The 18977-nt window shown below is 40.3% G+C and overlaps 1 protein-coding gene across 2 annotated transcripts in view; it reads right to left on the reverse strand.

Moving 5' to 3' along the window:
• Positions 1–14914: 14914 nt before the first annotated feature.
• SLC9A4 (solute carrier family 9 member A4) overlaps positions 14915–18977 on the reverse strand; it is a 37048-nt gene continuing 32985 nt past the window's right edge. The window contains exon 12 of one of the 2 annotated variants that reach the window (XM_039319590.1): positions 14915–16659. In XM_039319590.1, the coding sequence (XP_039175524.1) occupies positions 16280–16659 (380 nt within the window). In that variant the 3' untranslated portion in view covers positions 14915–16279. The remainder of the gene's footprint in view (positions 16660–18977) is intronic. The other variant, XM_039319591.1, reaches the window with a different exon arrangement.

The raw sequence follows: 18977 nt of genomic DNA on the forward strand, positions 1-18977 counted from the left end.
CTTGTATGATGAGATGGTCCATTTTTCTGTCAGCATACGGCTTTACTCTAATTCACAAACCTGGAAAAGATAGGGGTCATGCTGATGGCCTGAGTAGGTTGCCTTTGCAGCAATTGGAGCCTGATCCGGCTCCAGCTGTTCATATTCTGTCAATTCAGGAATTACCAGAGTGTCCCCTCAATGCCAGGGATGTGGCTGCAGAAACTGCCACTGATCACATGCTCACACGCGTGTTGTCATGGGTATTGTCAGGGTGGCCTGACAAGTGTCCTGATATGGAGTTTCAGAGCTTTTGGAAAAAGAAGCATGAGTTTTCCACTTTCAAAGGTTGCCTGTTATGGGGTAGCAGGGTTATGATTCCTACCTCATTGAGGCCTAGGATCCTGAGGCCTAGGATCTTGTGCTCTTTGCACAATGGTATAGTAAGGATGAAAGCGCTTGCGCACAGCCATCTTTGGTTGCCGGGTCTTGATAAGGCTACCGAGGTCCAGGTTCATGGGTGCCAAGCGTGCCAACAGTCCCGGCCTGAAATGCCTCAGGCCCCAGTACACAGGTGGGAGGAAAATCAATTCCCATGGTCCAGGGTGCATATCGATTATGCTGGGCCCTTTCAGGGGCAATTCTTCCTCATTGTGGTTGACAGCCATTCCAAATGGCTAGAGGTTGTTCCTGTTTCCTCCACTACTACTGCCAGGACCATCCAGGTGTTGAGAAGCATTTTTGCATCACACGGCCTGCCAGATGTGCTGGTTTCAGACAATGGTCCTCAATTTACTTCTTCTGAGTTCCAGGCTTTCCTGCTAGCCAACATGATCCGGCACGTGACGTCGGCTCCCTTCCATCCGTCCTCCAACGGAATGGCTGAGAGAATGGTGCGCACTACCAAAGATGCCCTCAAGAGATTGACTTATGGTAACTGGCATCACAGGTTAGCAGATTTCCTTTTTGCACACCGCACCACACCATGCACTGCTGAACTCCGCTGGGTCGCTGCCTCATAACGAAGCTGGACAGACTACTTCCTGACTAGGTGGCTTCTCAGGTGTCACAACCGCAGGCACCTAGGAGACTCCAAGTGGGTGATCCGGTCTGGGCATGTAACTATGGGCCTGGTCATCTCTGGGTGACAGCGGTAGTCTGCAAGGCCTCGGGACCATTGTCGTACAAAGTGACATTGGGAGATGGCCGTGTCATTCTCAGACACATAGATCAGCTGCGTTGGAGATTGGACTCTCACTCTTCCAATCCTGGCTCTGCTCTGTGGGGGAGGGGGATGATAATATGCAGTATGAAGATTCAAGAGATAGGGGGTTTCCCTACTTATCCACAATCACTCCAGACAGGGAGACATACCGAGGGTGTTCACATTACTCACTTCAACAGATAACACTCCAGACAGGGAGTTTGACAGGGGGTATCCTCATATCTCACAAGGGAACAGTGACCAGGAATTCCAGCAAGGGCGAGGGTACGTCCCGGCAACTACCTCACAAAGGAGGTCAGCAGGAAGAGGAGTGGCCAGGGAGGCAACTCCTGATTCCAGCACCTCAGGCACAGGTGGGAAAACTCCCGAGCTCAGGGATGACCCTGATGCCCAGAATCCAGCATTGGCTGGACTCGGGGCCGAGGGACAGTGCTTCCAGAGAAGGTCCATTGTGGACCTGGGGACTACCACCCCTCCAAGGTATGCTGGGTTGGACAGAGAAGGTCCAGCCAGCCAGCTGGGGGGCAGGTTGACCAGGTACGCGGGGCAACAAAGTCCTGGCCTGCTGAGCCTGGTGGGTGAGCAGGCAGGCCAGGCAACAATTCCAAGGGTGCTTGGAAGCGTAGGGCTGCAGCCGCTGGGCTCACCTAGCCTAGCAGGAGAGCAAATGGGCCCTGCACCCTCGTCAAGTCCGAGAAGGTTGCAAAGGACCAGATACCCCCCAAAATACCTCAGAGAATATGTTAATCTGCAAACCAGTTTTGAAGGAAACTGCTGAAGGAAGAGTCCACAAGTAAAGGAGCTGTCTTGTATTGAGGCTTTCTTTTGATTTCTAATTCATTTATTTCCAAAATGATAGGACGTGTGCCATGCACGTGGCAGGACAAGGGTGTTCCCCAGGTCTGAAGAGGTCGCAATGGATCAATCACACACCCAAAGATCTTATGGAAATTATAACAGGGTATGATGAATCCAGAACACGTCCGGTCAGTGAGGTCGCATATATGAGCAGAAATGTTTAATCCGGGGGAAAGGGGTGTTCTGTCCTGAGCCTGCAGAAGCAGGCTGGGGACATTGCTATGGTCCCGGGTTGCTGCAAGCTGCCCGGGACCAGACAGTGTGGCGCCAGCCTCACGCGCATGCACGAGGCGTGAAAACGCGCCAATCAGCTGTATCAATTTTGCCCGGGGATCCAGGCATACTTAAGAGCCTGCGAGCCTCTTAGTGACTGTTGCTTTTGCTGTAGAAGTGAATAAAGAGCTGGTTGTTGCAGAATGAGTCTCCGGGCCTCTGATTACTCAAAGTACTTAACAGTTAGAAAGAAAGAAAGAAAGAAAGAAAGAAAGAAAGAAAGAAAGAAAGAAAGAAAGAAAGAAAGAAAGAAAGAAAGAAAGAACACTCTTTTCAACCAGTCTCTAAGAGATGTGATAAACTTTGTTTTATTGGATGTGTTTAATCAGAAACTGCTCAGCCATCTATTGAGAATTCTTTAATTTGGATTCCTCCAATGTGGCACTTAATAGCTGGAATAATCTCTGTCAACACTATGATTCTATAATAAATAATCTTTCAGCAATTGTTTTTTTCTCATGAAATTTTTTTCATAGAATGCAGGATCTAAGAAGGAAGATCAAGCAGAGAAAGTGATGTGACAAGGCAAGACCCTGCATGGGATGTACCATCCACAGAAGGTGGCAAATATTAGGAAATCCTACCAATGGCGGGAAAAGCCTGGACTAAGAGACAGTACTGAGGCATTGATCATAGCAGCACAGAATGGGCTCTAAGTATCAAATCCAGAGAAGGAGGGGTTTACCACACTAGACAAGATCTGAGGTGCAGACTGTACAAAAACACCTCATAGATAGTTCAACACATAATGGCAGGGCATATGATGCAGACAGGGACAGCACACAGTGAATGGCAGAACCAAGTAGATGGCATTGTGTTCAGGAATATCTGCAGAATGTATAAGACTAGATCCTTCCAAGTCCAGATGGGAGAATCCACAGAAGGTCATGGAGAATAACAGGGCTAAGATCCTGTGGGATTTCCAGATTCAAATGAACAGGCAGGTACTGGCCAATCTACCAGGACAAGGACCAGAAAACAGCAGTGCTGATATATGTAGTGACAGCAACATCAGGAAGGAGTATGAGAAGCTAAAGAAGTATCAGGGCTTTAAGAATAAACTAAAGAAGATATGGAAAGTAAACAACTAAGTAGTCCCAGTGGTGGACTCAAAACTGTAACTCCTAAGCAACATCAGAGCTCTCTGTTCAGAAGGGTGTAGTGTTAGGAACAGCTAAGATGTTGCACAGAACCCTCAAACGCCCAGGCCTCTGGCAGAGGACCCGAGATTAAGGAAGACACATACTGTATCACCTGTGGGGGCTAGAAAGGTGTTTTTTTCTTCTTTAGAATGTGTAATGTTCAGTGTACAATAAACCATACATCTTCCTAAGGAAAGATGTGCCAGTGATCCCCTTTCTCTTCTTTCTTTATTTTTTCTTTATTGAATATGTAATTGTTTTCTGCAGATTTCATACCATGGTCAGTTGAAACTTTAATTCTTGTTCCTTGATTCCTTTTAATATTGGTATTTGGCAATGCTTGCATTTAATTGATTTTGTTCCTTTTGTTCCTTCCTTTTTCACTGTGTGTTAAAAAGTTTCTCTTGGGCAGTGGATATTTGTATAGTAAGCAATGTTATCTCCTTTATCAGAAATAAAAGCCATGCCTATTTTCCAATTCGAGTGAGCCAAATTAACTTCAAGATTGGTTGCTTAGACTAAAGCTTCTGTTCAACCTTATTGGTTGTATGAAATGAAAAACAACTAATTAGGATGCCATGCAGTTCAGGAATGAGCTTATGAATTTACCAAAATATTAAAAACCATCTGCAAACATTCAAGCTGCTTATCACTTATTTCTTCTTCTTCTTGTGCCATATCCGTTATCGGACATTGGCGATCATGTTGGCGATCCTGTTTTTATCAGAAGCCGCACGAAAAAGTGCTGCTGAGTTTTGTCCAAACCAGTCCCTTAGATTTTGAAGCCATGATGTTCTTCTTCTACCTGGACCTTGTTTGCCTTCAATCTTTCCCTGGAGGATTAAATGGAGTATGCCATATTTTTCTGGATGTTGCATCACATGTCTGAAATATTCTAATTTTTGTTTTTTAATTGTTTTGATGATTTCCCTTGGCTTTCCCAGGTGGCTTATCACCTCCTCATTTCTGATCTTGTCAACCCAGTTTATACGTAACAGCCGCCTGTAAATCCACATTTCAAATGCTTCTAGTCTCTTCAGGTGGCCTTCTGTCAGAGACCAACTCTCTATTCCATAGAGCAGGAGAGGAAAAATATAGCATCTGACAAGCCTGATTTTCAGTCTTAGGCTTATGCAGAAGACCTTTTTAATTTTGAAGAATGCTGTTCGAGCTTTTTCTATCCTTGTCTTTACTTCAATGGTCATGTCCCAGCTTTCATGTAAATTGGAACCGAGGTATGTGATCCTTTCAACTTTTTCTAGTGGTATTCCTTCTGAGTTTATTGGTGGTAAATTAACGGGTTGTTTGCTGACGACCATGATCTTGGTTTTTGAGGTGTTAAGCTTCAATCCGTATTTTTCAGATATTTCTGTGACTCTGTTGATGAGGAGCTGAAGGTCTTCATGCTTACTGGCAAGCAGAACTGTATCATCAGCATATCTTAAGTTGTTGATCCAAACACCATTTACTTTGATGCCAGCATCGATATTCTCCAGTGCCTTGTTGAAGATTGACTCAGAGTAGATATTGAACAACAGTGGAAACAGAATACATCCCTGTCTGACCCCTCTTCTTATTTCTGCAAAAATATTTCTTATTTTTGGCCTAGTTTCACATTTGCTACCTGATGCCAATACAGATTCTTTATTATTTGGATGTCTTTGTCATCTAGTCCCCCTTGTTTCAGGATTTCTAATAGTTTGCTATGTCTTATTTTATCAAAAGCTTTTTTGAAATCAATGAAGCACATGTAAACACTATTATCATTTATAGGCAGTTTATAACAGGTGCTAAGAGTCAAAGAGTTAGGCCATATTAACTACAAAAGTTAGTCTTGCAGACTGAAGACCCTTCCTCTAAATAGCAATTTGATAGCACTGTACTTCAATAGAACTAAGGTGATGCTGTTTTCTATTTCTGGTCCAGGAAGTGGAAACTCTAAAATCAGCAAAGCCTGAGGTCTGCTAACTAGAGAAGTATGTGCAAAATACTGGGAAAAGGATAATGTAACTGTTACGTCCTGAGAGTAATGAAGACTGAGGAGGCTCATCTTGAACACAGCAGTCTTTTATTAGTAACAGCTTTTTCCAATCTGGCAATCTACGAGGCACGCAGCCTCTCTTAACAACTCAGAGACCCGAACTTAATGGCAACAATTACTGAGTGCACACAACAATGGCAACAATTACTGTGCACACAAGGCCGGCGTCACTCAGTCTGGTCCCGGGCAGCTTTTGCAATTGCCCAGGACCTTGCAATGTCCCGAGCCTGGCAGTAGTAGTGGAGGAAACAGGAACAACCTCTAGCCATTTGGAATGGCTGTCAACCACAATGAGGAAGAATTGCCCCTGAAAGGGCCCAGTGTAATCGATATGCACCCTGGACCATGGGAATTGATTTTCCTCCCACCTGTGTACTGGGGCCTGAGGCATTTCAGGCCGGGACTGTTGGCATGCTTGGCACCCGTGAACCTGGGCCTCAATAGCCTTATTGAGACCCGGCCACCAAAGATGGCTGTGCACAAGTGCTTTCATCCCTACTATACCAGAATGTCCATCGTGCAAAGAGCACAAGATTCTAGGCCTCAACGAGTTAGGAATCACAACCCTGCTACCCCATAATAGGCAACCTTTGAAAGTGGAAAACTCATGCTTCTTTTTCCAGAAGCTCTGAAACTCCATATTGGGACACTTGTCAGGCCACCCTGACAATACCCATGACAACACACGTGTGAGCATGTGATCAGTGGCAGTTTCTGACAGCCTCTCTGTCAATCTGAGCATAATTACGCTCAGCAGGAGACAGGATCCTGGAATAATAAGCTACAGGGACCTGAGTCCCATCAGCCTTCAGATGGCTGAGTACTGCTCCTACCCCATAAGGAGATGCATCGCAGGCAATGCACACAGGCAGCTGCTCGTTGAAATGAGCTAAGACAGTATTGGAAGTTAGCAAGGCCTTAACCTCATTGAAACTCTTTTCATGGACCTTAGTCCACTGCCAAGGAGCCTGTTTGTCCAAGAGCCTATGTAAGGGCTCTGCCACAACAGCCTTGTGAGGTAGGAAGGCATGATAAAAATTTAAGAGATCCAGGAAGGCTTGCAATTCACCCTTGAATTTAGGGCTAGGGGCCTCTTATATAGCTCGCAGCTTGCCTTCAGCAGGGTGGATACCCTGGGCATCTATTCTAAATCCCAAGAATTCAGTGGAATTGACTCCAATTTTGCATTTTTCCTTTTTCAGTTTAAGGCCTGCTTTTCTGAAACAAAGCAAGACAGCCCTTAATCTCTCAGCTAGCAATTGAGATGACTCCCCAGCAATGAGGACATCATCAAAGTAGGGGCAGACCCCTGGAATTCCATGCAGCGTGCTTTCCATGATGCTTTGGAATATGCCAGGGGTTACACTAACCCCAAATTGCAGTCTCTTGACCTTAAAAGCTCCTCTATGAGTGACTATAGTTTGTGCTTCTGCAGCTGCCTCATCAACAGGCAACTGTTGGTAGGCCTGTGCCAGGTCAAGCTTTGCAAAGATGCTGCTCCCCTTAAGAGATGACAGAATGTGACTTACCACTGGAACTGGATAAGCATGCTGTTGTAAAGCCTTATTTAGTGTATATTTGTAATCTGCACAAATACGTATCTCCCTATTAGCCTTTAAAGGCGTTACTATAGGGGTTTCCCATGGGCTTGAATCTACAGGTTCTAAAATACCTTGTTGTATCAGCTTGTCTAGTTCAGCATCAATCTTGGCCTTGAGCGCAAAGGGTACCCTCCTTGGCTTAACCCTGATGGGGGTGATTGTTGGGTCTAACCTCAATGAGACTGGAGGCCCCTTGAAGGATCCAAGCTCTGAACTAAACACATCTGCAAACTCCTTGCAGACTTCTGCCAGGCATGATGTTTGCAAACTGTGCAGCCCAGTGATTTGGATGCCAAGAGCCTCGAACCAATCAAGTCCAATAAGGCTCGTGCGTTTCCCCCCCCCACAATCAACACGTCTAGAGGACCTTCAAAATCCTTATACTGCACGTTAAGGGTGGCCTCTCCCTTAACACACACTTTAGAATTTTGAAAGTCTGTGAGAATTATGTTTGATGGTCTTAGTTTGGCTCGAATGCCACTACTGTTGCAAATTTTCCTAAATGTATTGTTAGAAGTAATAGAGAGAGCGGACCCTGTGTCCAACTCCATAGCTATAGGAACCCCTTGCAGCCTTACTTTAAAAGACAGTTTTTTCTTTAAGGATTTATGTGTCCCTGTCTTCAAAATACTCCTGCGCGATGCGCAGAAACCCACCCTATTTTGGCTGGGGACCCTGGTACCTTTCAGACGCAATTCTTTCTGAGGTTGTACCTTCTGTTGACTCAAGCATACGGCTGCAATGTGGCCTCGCTTTCCACACCCTCTGCATGTGGTGGACCGGAACCTGCATTCATCTCTCTTGTGGCTTCCACCGCATCGAAGCATTTGATGGCTGTAGTGGCCTTGTCCAGACGCCCCTTCTGCTTCTTCCCCAATGGCAGGTAAAGTCTATTCAATCTTGTCTTCATGATCTGTGTCTGACTCATCTTTGATGTCTTCCTGATGGACAGTTGCCGTTTGAGGAATGTTTGTGGTAGGCCGTAGAGACCTTACAGCTCCTCCAGCTGCTTCTTCAGCCGTCACCTCCCTTAGAGCATCTTGGAAGGAAATATCTTCTCTGGCAAAAAGTTTCTGCTGCAAATCTCTGTTTCTTAAAGGAGGATATGGTTGAAGTTACAGTGATGGAAACAAGTGTGTGACTACATGAAAAGTAAGCAATCTGTGATATTTGACACATTTAACATCCTTAGAAAATATAACCATAATGCTGGATATTATTGGAATATAGCTCAGAAGCTTTAAAAATATCTTGGCATGGATGACAAATGGCTAGGTTGATTTCAAAGGCAATTTTTAACTGTTACTATAAAAAAAGTATAAGATAAGATTCATTCAATCATTCCTTTCATGTAGTTATTGTATTGTTCAGGGAAAACTTTTTCTATGGCTGCACAGGACAGTATAATTTTCATCCCCTGAAATTTGGACAACCTCTTGTTCCTTTTCATTTAGGAAACCGGTGAAGACATTCCTTTTCTCTTGAATTGTTGGACTTCTAGAGGTTAGGTTGTAGTGATTAGTGATGTAGTATACTGTAGCTGGCAGATGTTATTATGGCTATGCTGCTACTTTGGATTAGTAATTACATATGAACAATATACATATATATTTATAGGACTAAATTTTTATTGTGTTTTGCATTTTCTTTTGAGAGCACTTAAAGGCTTTGATCAGGATGGCACATAAATATTGAGGAATGAAATAAAATAAAAATATTAATCTGGCTTCCAGTTCTGGATCGCGGCGCCAGTGGACGTGTAGAGAGTCTGCTCTCCCCATCGTCCAGTTTCCCTTCTTCGGAAGACTCTGTAAAGGGTTGAAAGTCACCCTGGAGGGGCGACTACCATTGAGGAGGACCCTTGCTAGATCGCAGAGGGGCGGCAGCCCCTCCATTTGATCCAAGGCAGCTCCTCGGGACTGAAGAAGAAAAGAGCGTCTATTAACATGGCTGCTCATTAAATCGCACCAGCCGAAAGCCAAATTTACATCTAAGCACAATGAAGCATCGTGGAGGATTCGGGTGAAACCCTTCCTTTCCTCTTTGTTACCTTAATTACCTTCCTGTGAAATCCTTTTCAAACCTCTCCCCTGCTTTCAATGCAGCAGCGTTTCTATACTTGGGAATTTAAACATTGAAGGAAAGAAAAAATAAGTAATTTTAAGAACTAAATAACTGGATTTTTGATCTTTGGATACTTTTGGGATTTTAAAAGATCTAATTACTGAGACTTATTATTTCTATAACCATTTATTTTGGAAAATATCCTCTTTTTTCGGCTTCTTTTAATCAAATAAAAAACTAACTGGCGTCTGGGAAAAGATTTTGTGATCAAAAGGGGACATCCTATGGCGAAAACTGGCATAGCAATTGAATTTTTTTTCTTCTCTTTTTTTCAATTGTGAGGCCTGTTGACTCTCTTGATTCGCCCTTCATTTCATCAAAAAAGATAAGATTTGGAAACAGCTGGGTGGTGAAAACAGCTTTAGAAAGCGTGGATATTGGCTGATCTTTACTAAACATAGCCTCCACCAAAAGACTATCACTAATCACCATGGAAATGGAGGGAATCTACCCACAACTTAATTATAAACTTATATTTCAAAAAATCCTTGAAGCCACTGAGCTAATAAAATCCCGAATGAAAGCCGAAGATGTTTTCATCAAACTACAGATTGAACCCCAGACCCCAACTGTTCAATTTACAAGCCAAAAAATAATAGAAGAGGAACAATTTAACATCAAAGAGGATTCTACTCAACAGCATGTACAACTTACAGAGAACTTTGACAAACAGATACTGATGCCAACTAAAATACCTGTAATTCCAAAAGCAACAGGAACTGATCTACAGACATATCATATTGAGAACTTAGACAACTTGGATGACCAAACAACAATTACAACACCGGATATTACTCTTTGCTTCACTCAGAAAGAAGAGGAAGACCAGACTGAATTGATGACAGGGCAACAACCTAATAACTACAAAGGGGCCAGTTTCGTTAAAAAACTGATAACTGGATGTTCTCCCTTGATTCAAACAATATGTGTGGGAATCAAGGGAAATACACTGGAAGATTTAAGGGCATTGGTATGGAAGCCTGCTTAGCATAAAAAGAAAGCCAGAGTTAGATTTTAAAATGGGATTTAAAAATTCATTTGAGGGTTAAGCAGCTTTTCTTTTAGAGATTTTGACTGTTCTTAGAGATATTGACTTATTTAATATTTAGTATTCAGATTTATAATGGAAATTAAAATAATTTGTTAGATTATAGTCTTAATGGTTATAGGGAAATAGATTTGTAACAATGAAAGATATGTTATTAGGATATGAGGAGTTATTAGGATGAGAAATAGAATATATTGGTGAATAAAGAAAGAATTTAAACTTTGGAATAATATTTGTATTTTAGTCACAAGAATTAGTTTATAATGAAATGAGAGAAACTAAACCTATCCAAATTATAAATAGTGGTTATAAAAGGTTAAATTGGAATATGATAACTGGAATTAAATAAAACCTAAAAACAGGACTTGGATATATATAACTAAAATGTTATTGATAAATGTATAGATAAATGTTATTGATAAATGGTTCTCAATCTGTGGATCGGGACCCCATTTGGGATCGAACGACCATTTCACGGGGGTCGCCAAACAACGTAGTCCGCCATTTTTTCCCCTTTTCCTTAGCTGTGCTTCTCCCTTTTATTCTATTGGCTTTTGAAAGCCAATAGAATAGACTCTCTTGAATAGAGTCTAATTCTATTGGCTTTCAAAAGCCAATAGGAATTGTCCAGGCTGTCTCTGCCCTGCTGAGCCCGCCAAAGGTCCCATTCTGCAAACGGTGCTGCACCAGTTGAGTAGTCCTCGACTTACGACCGGTTGGGGGTCACGGCATTAAAAAGGTTGAGAACCACTGGCCTAGATGGATATTCCCATGAATTTATTTGGAGTCCTTTAGTGATTGGACCCTGAATCTGGGTCTATCTGAGTCTATGGAGATTCTCAGTAATCCAGGTCATGATTGTCCCAAAGGTGCTTTTTCAAAAGGCAACTGGATTTTGTTTTTCCTTGAGGATATTTCAATTCTCATCTCATCCATTACGACCAGTTGAGTAGTCCTCGACTTACGACCGGTTGGGGGTCGCAGCATTAAAAAGGTTGAGAACCACTGGTATAGATTGATTGAACTTTAGCTAGAAATGTACTAATATGAATGTGATATAATACCTAAGGGAAATAGAGAGGGAACCTTTATTGATGTAAACTGAGATATCTATGTATCACTCGGTTATTGGATTATTGATTACCCTATCACCATGCTGCTTCCTAATTATCTGGTTGTTAAAATTTGAAAAATTAATAAAATTTGTTAATAAAAAATAAAAATATTACCGTATATGCCGGCGTATAAGACGACTTCCAGAAGCGCTAAACTCGGCACCAAAGACGGGGGTCGTCTTATATGCCGAGTTGTGTTATACACCGGAAATACTGGTAGTTTCCGGCGTATAAGATGACGTTCAAGGAAGGCGACTCGGCGATAAAGACGGGCGTTGTCTTATACGCCGGGTCACCTAATACGCCGGCATATACGGTAATCTGTAAATTGTATGTCAGCTTTGGCAGGCTTCCTAAAATATCCACTGATTAGCACTCATTGCTTGTCAAAGAAGTGCATACTAATTGATCTCTGAAGTTGATGGTGCTTCCTCAGTTTAATGAAAAACCTCAGGAAGATTGAAAAGGCACTGCAGGGCTAAAGGACATGCTGATGCTACCACTGCTATCAATGTGCTATACCAGATTTTCATAGACTTTGCAGATTTAATGGCGTGTTCAGGCAAAACAAATATACTTTTGCAGAACACCTGGTCTGGCTTGATAGAACCTAAATATGAATCGTGCTGTATCATGAAAAACATTTTATGCTGTAATATGAATTATATAACTTGAATCATGCTATTATCTATTGAGAAAAATCAAGGAGTATCACAAGAATATAGGGAAATAATAGTGACATGACCGTATATTTAAAATTAAGGAACTGGATCCCTCTGAGCACATATTCAGCCCATGGTAGTTTAACTATTGGACATTTGCTTGCAGGAAATTGAATCCCCTGCTTCTTTCCCTTTAAGCTTTACATTTCAATAGTCTAATTTAAAAAAAAAACCTCTTATTATTTGCTTATGGTTATTAAACAACTGAGAATCTTAACACCTTACAAATCTACCTTCTGTTTTAAGTGAAAATATGTGTTCTGTGTGCATCTGAATATTCCTGAGACTAGGAATCTGAACTAAGAAATGATTAGTGAAGCGGGTTTTCTAAATAAAGGAAAGTTTTCTTTTTTCAAATTGAAAATGCATTACAGGGATTGGCAAATCCTAGCACCAGCTAGCTGCAACCTCTTTGTTCCTTATAACTCATTTAAAAATAACCCCACCCTATCTATTCTGGCACACAGCTGCTTAATCCCAGTAGCAAATCTTTTGCAAAACTGTAGAGGTAATTATAGTGCAGGCTTAAGATAATAGTACACAGTGCACAATGTTTGTTTCGCTAAGGTTCAGTTTAGATTGGAAATTCATCTGTATTTTTCCTTTTTGAGTCAAAATAAATACTTGTTTCTCCTGTTCACATGTGCAATGGTAAAAGTATTACTGTTGGTTGCCCAGCCAGATATTTAGACAGGATTTGGCATTTTTATCAATCTATTGAGTCTTCCCCAAGTACATGGATAGACAGATGTTGTTGTTTGGTGATGTTAAAGGTACTGTTGCAGTATGTAAGCTGTTGCTATTTTGGAATTGACTGATGGAGATTTTGTCAGTGCAGATGGAGTGGTGCTCCAGATGTTTTGGGATTGCACCCAATCATTATCATTATTGGTACTATTTTTGCTTTCTTTTCCCAAAGTCATTCTACTTCTAGTTGCAGGTCTTTGTGTTTTGTGATTTTTCTCTAATTCTTTTCTATTCTGCTGTATTCAGGTACTGTAATATTCATTAGCCACACTTATTTGCCTTCCTTATAAACAGTTTTAAGTCTGGGGTATTATATGGCAGGTGCCTGTCTGTTTGAATTCTAAAGTCCCGAGCACTTTAGCTTCTTCATTTTCCATTACATTATCTATTTTATGATCCCACCAGTTCTTGTTTGCAGGCAAATGATATTTCTTGCAGCTCTTCCACTGTTGTTATTTTGTCATGCTGTTATCTGTAATCAGTCTATGTCAGGCATGTCAAACTGCTGGCCCATGAGCTGGATGCATCATACTGAAACTGCACCCACTCCATTGCCAGCAATGGGAGAAAAGTCGTGATACGTTGCCCAACGTCACGTGACATCGCGAGTTTGGCATGCCTGGTCTATGTGATCTTTCTGCACTAGTTTGTCCACTGTTTTTTCATCTTCTTTTCAGAGGTGACATTTGCTTTCTGTTGCTGTCTTCTCAATTCTGGCTTTGTGTATTTATTCTTAAGGCTTGGTCTTGTGCAGTCAAAATTAGTCCCTCTCCTTTTCTTCAATTTTCCTGCTCTTAACCATTGCCAGGTCTTGTTATCTGTGAGAGAAATGATTTCTAAGAATACCTGGAACATGTCAAAAAGCCCTTAATACCACTGTATTGTATCCAAAAGGTCAAACTTTCCAAAAGCAAATCCAGAAAGATGTTTCACTCATGAGCAAAGTGCCTTGTTGAATAATTTGCATGTCTATTGCAGTGCTTTTCAAACATTATAAATTTAAAATGTGTAGATTTCAGCTCAAGTCAGCATGGGAGTTGAAATTCACACATCTTAAAGTTGCCAAGCTTAAAATCTAGTATTTTTGCACTGGAGACTATTAGCCCAGTATTTTAGATAACACTTATGTTACAACCAGTGTACAATAGAAGTCTCAAAGACTGTTTTTAAGAACAAGATATTTTTTCAGAGATAATTATGATTACTTTTCAAATAACATCTATTACATATCTATGTACACGTAACATATCTCTAAGTACATAGCTATGACACGTAACATAACAGTAGCACGTCTTAGCTATGAAGATACAATTAAAGAAATAAAACATAATTTCCTGTTGATATCTTTATGACTGGTAATAGGCAAATCAGCTCTTAGTTTATGTATTTAAAAAAAACTCTTTTTGTTTTGAACAGACAGCTCTGAATAATATAGTATAAGCCATTAATAAGCCATTCTGCATTTCTGTAATAATACAGAAAATTGTAGGAGAAATATATTATAGTTCAGGCAAGGCTAAGAAAAGTGATTTGTGTTAGAGTATATGTGTGTGTCTATATGTGATTGCATGGAACTAAAGCCACTATGAAATCATAGTAACAAATGCAACCTTGGAAATCATTTTTTGCCATTGTCATTTGAAGTATTTATTGTATAACTGAAAAGTTTTATGTGTTTTTCTGTTTTTATAATTTATTTTATTTTATTTATTCGTTGGTTTATTAAATTTCTATACCACCCATCTCACTTAAGTGACCCTGACCTTAAAAAAACAATATAAACACATGACTAAAAGGATAGTTAGAAACAGAATTAAAAACAAGGTTAAAATTTCCAGATTAAAAGTGAAAAACCAAAATTAAAAAATTCAGGAGACTCAGAACAGTTAACCAGGAGGAGGGAGTGCCCTCAAACCATCAGCCAGTCCCAGGGTTGCATCACAAACTTAGACCCTCATGCTAATGGGCAGTCTCAGGACTTAACATTTTTCCAGAAAACCAGAAAGGTGGGGGTTGCCTCACCTCTGCAGGTAAGATGTTCCAAAGGCAGGGGAAACAGCAAAGAAGGCTCTTTTTCTAGATTCTTTGACTAATGGTATTCATAGGATCTCTTGCCTGCTTGAGTGGGTCAGTGTAACTGGGGGATGAGAAGGTTCCTCCAGTATCCTAGTATCATGCCCATTTTAACTTTATTAGCTGCTCAAATCATCAACATGAGATGGGCAGCCATGTAAATTGAATGCCTTCATGCCTGCCTGCCTGGCTGGCTGCCTGTCTGCCTGCCTGCCTGTCTGACTGAATATTCTATCTAGCCCCATGCAAAAAGAAACTTCCCAGCAAATGAATAAATCTGTGACACCAAGCAACATTTTAGAAACAAAAAGAAAATTTTCCAATTTTAATTTCATAGAGCAGTAGCTCTGAAGACACATAGATTCATTGCAAGATTTAGGAAAGCCTTAAAAGACAGAATTATAAGCAATTATAGGCAAACGTATCTATCATATAGATAATATTCTTTGTTAGGCAAAGTGAGTTGGTGAAGTGAGTTCATGTCACAGCACTTGAGGAAATCGTCAAGTTTTCATATTCCCACTATTTTTATTTAATACATTTGTTTTATGTATCTGGAGCCATGCACATGATTGATACTGGAGATCTTGAACAACTTTTGTTTGGAGAAGAACCAATAAAATTCAATACTACAAACTTATTTCACTGTATTGGATTGAAACAGCACATAGAGCTAGTTTGTTAACAATAGGGCTTTGCAAAGTTTTAAAATTAAAATACTTTAATAATTTCATAAAAGTTCATGAGAAGTACCCTATCAGAGTCATTTCATGAAGCAATAAAAATAACTCTTATCCAGTCAGTACATCTTGTTACAAATAAGTTGTTGGAAGTCAAAATAGATTTATACACATGTAAAATACATGTTTTGAAATCTCTTCAGCTATTGAAACTTATGAGTGAAGATTTGAATCAGTGCAAAGGTGTTTCCTTAAAAAGAATTGGGCACTAACTGTGCCCCATAGCACTTCATTCTGATAAAGTCAAGTCAGCTGTGTAGCACATTTGTACAACTGTAAAAGAAATGCAAGGTTTTATTTAATAGCTCACTCCTGTTATTTTCATGATCATTGCAGACATTTTCTTCTGCATTTAGGAATAAACTGTCAGTAGGTTTGATCACAGATTTACTGCAACAAGATTTTCAATATCACAAATTTACTGAAAATAATAGCTTTCAGTTAGTAAGAGACAGATTACAGGGTAATCCATATTTAAATCTTTTATTTTGCCCAGCACATCTAAGAATACAGACATTTTCCATTTAGACATTTCCAATGATTTCTGGAACATTTGGAATAAAAATCAGAGCATGCAGCAAGAGTGAGGATTCACTTTTTTCTTTGAGTAAAGTGTCTTTTGGACCGATAAACATGGTTTTTGCCTCTAGTTTTTGCTGTCCATCCTACAGCAGGTGCTGTAGGGCATGAGGCCCTGTTGACCTCATCCTCTGACTCAAGTTCCTGAGTATCAGTTTCAAGAACAGCATTAAGTTGAGTCTTCCGGGCTAAAAGTGGTTTTTGTATTCTGGCTCGCTGATCCTGTTGATTTGTTCTTTTCTGCCTTGTAAAACTGGCTGGTTTAGTTTGTGAATGCATTTGCTCCATTGGGAGAAATTCCTTCTGCTGGCGGTGTTTTCTCTGAGGTGACCTTGTTACAGCTTCTGAATTATGCATCATGAAGACAGACTCAGAGTCACTGCTACCATACCCTGAATTCAAAAAGAAATATCTATGATTGGAGGAGGAGAATTTGAAGACAATGATATGGTGACCATGTAGAATAGAATAGAATAGAATAGAATAGAATAGAATAGAATAGAATAGAATAGAATAGAATAGAATAGAATAGAATAGAATAGAATAGAATGATAACTTTATGGACACTTTGAATGTACACTAATCGGCATACATTAAAAGGAAATTTTGTTGCATACAGTTCTCAAAGGTTCACCACCTCTAATATGCACTATATAAATATGACAAAAATAAATAAATACAGAATTATGCATATACCCACATATATTATATGACGCAGAGAAACAAGAGTCTAGTTGTTACATTATGTATACATGTATACATGTGCATGGTGAGAAAAACGAATCTTGCGAGTTTACCAGATGGATGGCATAGGGAACAAAGCTATTACAGAATTGGGTAGTCCTGCTAGAAATACTTTGAAACCTCCTCCCAGAGGGAAGCAACAGAAACAGACCATAAAGTTGGTGTGTGGGGTCTTTAACAATGCTTTGAGCTCTAAGCACCTAGCGCTTATAAGCAGCATCCTGAATACCAGGAAATGAGCTTCCTATGATCTTCTTGGCTGTCCTTACCAATCTCTGTATGGACTTTCTATCTGAGGCACTGCTGTCTCCAAACCAGACAATGATGCAGTTTGTTAAAATGTTTTCAATTGTGCCTCTGTAAAAAGTGGCCAGGAAAGAAGGAGAAAGGTGTACTCTCCTCATCTGATGCAGAAATGCAGATGCTGGTTTGCACGCTTCACTAAGGATGACATGTGGAGAAACCAATTCAGATTGTTAGTTATCTGCACCCCCAGATACTTAATACTGTTGACCACTTCTACCACTGCATCCTTGATACTGAGTGGAGTATGACTATGCTGGCTCTTTCTAAAATCTACAATGATCTCCTTTGTTTTACCAACTTTTAGAACCAAGTTACTTTTATGTATTCTATTTGCAGAGAACAGTCATTGACTGTGAGCTCCTGTCATTCACTCCAGCTCATTCTGGCTCAGCAGTTCGATAGCAGTGACTGTTAGTAGATAGATGAATACCACTTCAGTGGACACATTAGTGGAGACATGAAAGGAGCCCCCAAGTGGGCATTCCCCAGGAAACAGTGATATCATCGGCTTCCTTTTAACCTGAAAGTGCCTTAGGTGCTTCCGACATGAATACGACAATGACCATTAGAACCAACAATTGGACAATAAGCTAAACAAAAGGTCATTTAGTCCCAGTTTTGCTTATCATAGTGATATGCCCTATAATTCTAGTTAAATTTTAATTATTATAACTTAGATTTATACAAATAGGCCATATAGATCTAGCTCTCTTTTCCCTTTTGTTTTGTGGAGGCATCTCCTTTTCTTTGGTGCCACATAAACCAGATTTGACATTTCTACCTCCTTGTCCATAGTTTTGAAGATTCTTTTTAAGCACAAAGGAATCTTTATTAAAGAATGGACAAACATAGTGTAATGAAAAAACTAGGGTTCCTTATGGCTAGTTATAAAAATAGTAACATTTGGTCTAAATGAAAGTGGGTGGGGTTAAGATTCTTTAACTACGAGTTCAAAATGAACACTGGATAAAGCCATCAAATCATATTTTCGATAAAATTCAGCCCATCTTTACTGTATGCATTTCCAGCATCAAGTCTAACATGATACCTTATCTTAACATTCTTTACATTTTCCCAGGCACTTGAGCCAAGAGGGTATGCAATCTCTTCTATGATGTGATTTTTATATATTATTCAGTTTGAGCATCATGGCCACTGCTTCTGAGTATTGTTGTAATACTTGTGTGCCACTCAGAGTCACTGATAGAAGATAAATGGTCATAGAAATTATTAAAATAAATAAATTCTCCTTTTTGCTAAATCCAATTGCCCAAAGCTTTGGCTATACCAGACATGTTAAACTCGCGACATCACATGACATCGTGCAATGTAGCGGGGCGGTTTTGTCATTGCTGGCAATGGGGTGGGTGCGGCTTCCAGATGACGCGTCCAGCCCACGGGCCAGCAATTTGACACCCCTGGGCTATACTGTGTCCAATGATTCATGCTAGGGTTCACCTCTTTTATTTCTATTATTAATATTTTGGGACGTTAAGCCAATTACTGGACCATGCAAGATAAAACCTTCAAGATGAGCAAGTCTGCAATTAATAAATAAATTTCTTTGCCAATGAAAAACAGGATGACTTTGGAGCACATGTAATTATCAGGTTCAAAGATGTTTGGCTTTAGGGCTCTTTGAAAAGAAAAGATTGGTTGG

The sequence above is a fragment of the Crotalus tigris genome, unplaced genomic scaffold, assembly GCF_016545835.1.
Source record: "Crotalus tigris isolate CLP2741 ecotype Arizona unplaced genomic scaffold, ASM1654583v1 scf7180000023602.573895, whole genome shotgun sequence".
Lineage (NCBI taxonomy): Eukaryota > Metazoa > Chordata > Lepidosauria > Squamata > Viperidae > Crotalus > Crotalus tigris.